This window comes from Condylura cristata, unplaced genomic scaffold (assembly GCF_000260355.1).
Source record: "Condylura cristata isolate star-nosed mole 26May11 unplaced genomic scaffold, ConCri1.0 scaffold00048, whole genome shotgun sequence".
Taxonomy (NCBI): domain Eukaryota; kingdom Metazoa; phylum Chordata; class Mammalia; order Eulipotyphla; family Talpidae; genus Condylura; species Condylura cristata.
This window is the reverse complement of record NW_004567149.1, coordinates 483,160-486,843: the sequence shown is the minus strand read 5'-3', so window position 1 is coordinate 486,843 and position 3,684 is coordinate 483,160. Positions and strand designations below refer to the sequence as shown.

The window sequence follows — 3,684 nt, the reverse complement described above, 5'->3', positions numbered from 1 at the left end:
GGTGCTCCCCGGGAGGGTGCTCCCCGGGAGGATGTTTCCCAGGAAGGTGCTCCCTGGGAGATGTTCCCCAGGAGGGTGATCCTGGGAGGATGCTCCCCGGGAGGGTGTCCCCGGTCTCTGCTCCCCGGTCTCTGCTCCCCAGGGGTGCTCCTGGCCGAGGCGTTACCGTCGCTGTTCTCCTGCGGGGTACTGTCCACGGCCTGCCATCCTCCGAACCCCACGGGCAGGTCGGGCCTGGTCATCCATGCCTCGTTCCAGCAGTGGTAGTTCCTAGGAGACCGCGCCCGCAATGAGCCCCAGGAGCTCGGGCCCCGCCATGCGCAGGACGCCCCTGCCCGGCGAGACCATGGCGGCGACTCAGGTGGACGCTGGCCCGGGCTGCGTTTCCGCGGGCAGAGTGGCCCCCCAGCACCCCCGACGTGCCGGTCCGTGTGCCCCACGGAGACCCACCGGGGTGGGTCCGCTCCTGGCCACCAGCTGGCAGGACAGGGCTCCAGGGGGCGCTGCCCTGGACCACGACGCCCTCGGTGGGCAGCACTCACGGCTCCACTCTGCAGGGGGCGCTCTTGGCGTCCACCTGGGGGTCTGGGCCACGTGTCCCCAGCCCCTCTGGCCTCAGGGCCAGCTGGGGCCCGGCCCTCCCCGCCCTCGCCCAGCCTGTCAGCTCTCTGCCTACGGCGGGGTGGCCACTGCCTGGAGGAGCTGGTCGGCAGGGTCCGGGGCAGCCCGGACGGGCCGGGTGCCAGAGTGGGCCGTGGGGGCGGCAGGAGGGCAGGGCCAGGCAGACGTGGAGCTCGGAGCGTGGTGCAGGGGGAGGGCGACAGGCCAGGGCCACGCGCCTGGAAATGGGCATCTCTTTGGGGTCTGGGTCCCCAAAGCGGTGAGCTGTGCAGGGCCAAGAAAGAGCCCGGCGCGGTGGGGAGCACCTTTCCGCACCCCTGAGTCGCACAGGCCTGGGCAACGCGGCCGAGAACCCAGGGCGGGCCCTGGAGAGCGCCCCTACAGTGTGGGGATGCACCGCTGCCCGCCGCGGGGTGTCGGGGTTCAGGAGGGCAGGGCGGGGCTCAGGGCCGGACACCTGCTTCCCGCCCGCTGACTGGGGAGACCGTGGACAGGTCACCTCAGCCTCCAGGGCACGTGCAGCGAGGTGGGAGGAGCCACGGGTGTGCTCACGCCGGCCCGGTGCCCTGGGGGCCAGGAGCCCCGCCGCCCACCGGCGCGTCCTCGCCACCGGCCACTCGCCCCCGCGGCCGAGGCCCGCCGCCAGACTCACCACACGGAGTCCTTGGTGAGCCTGGAGCTCACGCTGCCGTCCTCCTCCAAGAAGATGTCCATCTGCAGGTTGGCGTTGTTGTCGTGCGCCGAGAAGTAGTTGGTGATGACCCTGGCCGGGATGCCCAGGCAGCGCAGAACTGCGGGGACACGGGCCGGCACGCGCTCTCTGAGGCTGGTTTACTGATGCTGCAAGAGCTGGGTGCAGCCGGAGGCGCGGGGCTGGGGTGAGCGGACGCCCCGGAGACAGAGGGGGGCAGAGCAGGCGGATCTGCTGAGACCCACGGCTGAGGGTGCTGCCTGGAGACAAGGGGTGTCTGCTGCGCCCTGGGGTCCCTCCCTGGCCGGCGTGGACTTGGCCAGCATGCCAAGGTGCGAACAGTTGGCTTGGTCGAAGGGGGTGGCCCCTGCCAGTGTCCTCCCCGCCAGGCTGGGGGGCCGGCGTGAAAGCGGGAGGGGAGGGGATGGGCAGCCTGACCCTGACCCCCTCGTGCTGGACATGGGCCCCCCGTGAGTCAGGCCAAGCTGTGGACACGGCCTCAGCTGCCCGGGCGCCAGCTGCAAACCCCGCCACAGACAACGTGCACTCCCATTCTTACTGCTTTAAAAGCGGCACATTTATGGAATATTACGCAGCCATCAAAAAGATAAACTCCTGCCTTTTGCAGCAACATGGATGGAGCTGGAAGGGATCGTGCTGAGTGAAATAAGCCAAAAAGGAAAGGAAAAATACCAGATGGTGTCACTCATAGCAGGAGCATCAAGGGCCAGTGGGTGGGGATGATAATAATAATAATTATAATTATGAATATTATTACCAGAGATATTTTATGGGGGTGGAGTGGAGAATGGGATCAAAATTGCCGGGGTGGGGGTGGTAGGTGCACAGGACTGTGGTGACGGCAAAGGGGTGATTTGGTGATGGGAAGCCTATGGGGATTGCAACTGAGACGGTGAAAGGCAAAAAAGAAAAAGTTGCACATTCCAGCCTTGACAACATGGGGCTTTCTGCCGAGGAACGGCGTCTCCTCCCCCACACTCCCGCCGGGGTTGCATGACAGATCACCAGGAAGCGGCCCGTCCTTCTCACTGTGAAGGCTCACACCCGGGAAAGGCTGCGCTCGGCCGCTTGGCCCCGCAGCTCAATTATGCATGGCCCTCCCAGAATAGCCACCCATAAATCCTCCGGGCAGCGGCTGGTGGACTTTCCAGGAGCTGTCCCCAGCCGACCACTTACACGTGTTGAAGACGCCAGCGAAGACCCAGCACTGGCCGTAGCGGACGGGCTTCTTGGAGCTGCGGTACTCCAGCAGGATGTCAGTGCTGCCCGTCCAGGCGGACGGCGGGACGCCGTAGGCGTAGATGTTGTCCCAGGACCCGACCAGCACGCCCTCGTCGTCCTTGGCATTGACCTGCGGGCGGAGGGGGCCGGTCAGCCGCTGGCAGGGCTGAGGCCCCACGCCCAGGTCTGTCCGGCCCTGCCCAGCTCGGCCGGGCGGTCAGACAAGCCTCGCCGTGACCGGTGTGGGGGGCGATGGTCAGCGAGGCTGCGCTCACATGGCGCGTCAGGAGTCAGGCACTCGAGGGGAGCGTTCTAGAACCTTCTCTCCACCCGGGAGAAGACACGCGGCCCGGTCTGGGCTGCAGCGGCGAGGGGAGGAGCAGCCGCGTGGACATGAAGTGGGCCCCAGTTTGGGAGTATAAAGGGGGTCTCCAGGAAGAGGGGGGCTCCAGGCTCCTTGCCCCCCAGCGGAGGGGGAGCTGAGCAGGCGGGAAATCTGGGGGAGACTGAGGAGGGAGGAGCAGGAGGGACCCAGGGGAGGCCTGGGGAGGCCCCGGGGGCAGAGCCGGGTGGCCCTGGACTGGGGGACGCAGGTGTGGGGGGGGCCGGGTGACAGTGGTGGCGTTGACCTTGCTGTGCTGTGGCTCTTTCCTCCCGGACCCGTTTGCCGTTTCTGCCTCTTTCCCATGGTCCCCCGAAGGGGCCTTGGACGGGGGGCTCCCGGCCTCCTCTGGGCCAGTCGCTCTCGGGGGGACGTAGCCCGGGAACGGGTCATTCTGGGGTTTAATGTGCAGTCTATTCACATGGGCTGTGTGAAGTCCCTCCCCGTGAAAGGTCTTACTGCTCTGTCTTGATGCAGCACACGGCAGAATCTTTTAGAGCAGGCAGTTTTGGGGTTCAGGGGTGCCCTCTCCCTGCCTGGGGACAGGAGAACCCCGAACCGGCCAGTGAGCACGGGCGGCCAGCAGAGGGGCTGTCTCGGGTCCGGCCGTGACCTTGACCAAGGCCGGCTCGCAGATCCACGGGGATGTTGCCCATTCGCCGCGGGAATTAGCGGGAATGGGGGTCCCGGGCAGCTGGACGCTTAGTGACCGAACCCAGCGAGGAACCGGCAGACGCGGACTGAGAAC

The 3,684-nt window shown here is 66.8% G+C and overlaps 1 protein-coding gene across 1 annotated transcript in view; it reads right to left on the bottom strand.

Annotated features, from left to right (window-relative positions):
• F13A1 (coagulation factor XIII, A1 polypeptide) overlaps nucleotides 1–3,684 on the bottom strand; it is a 38,155-nt gene that overhangs the window by 9,678 nt on the left and 24,793 nt on the right. Inside the window, exons 6-8 of the mRNA XM_012734155.1 lie at nucleotides 2,510–2,684; nucleotides 1,274–1,412; nucleotides 167–270 (exon numbers count right to left, since the gene is read on the bottom strand). Coding sequence (XP_012589609.1) covers nucleotides 167–270; nucleotides 1,274–1,412; nucleotides 2,510–2,684 — 418 coding nt within the window. The remainder of the gene's footprint in view (nucleotides 1–166; nucleotides 271–1,273; nucleotides 1,413–2,509; nucleotides 2,685–3,684) is intronic.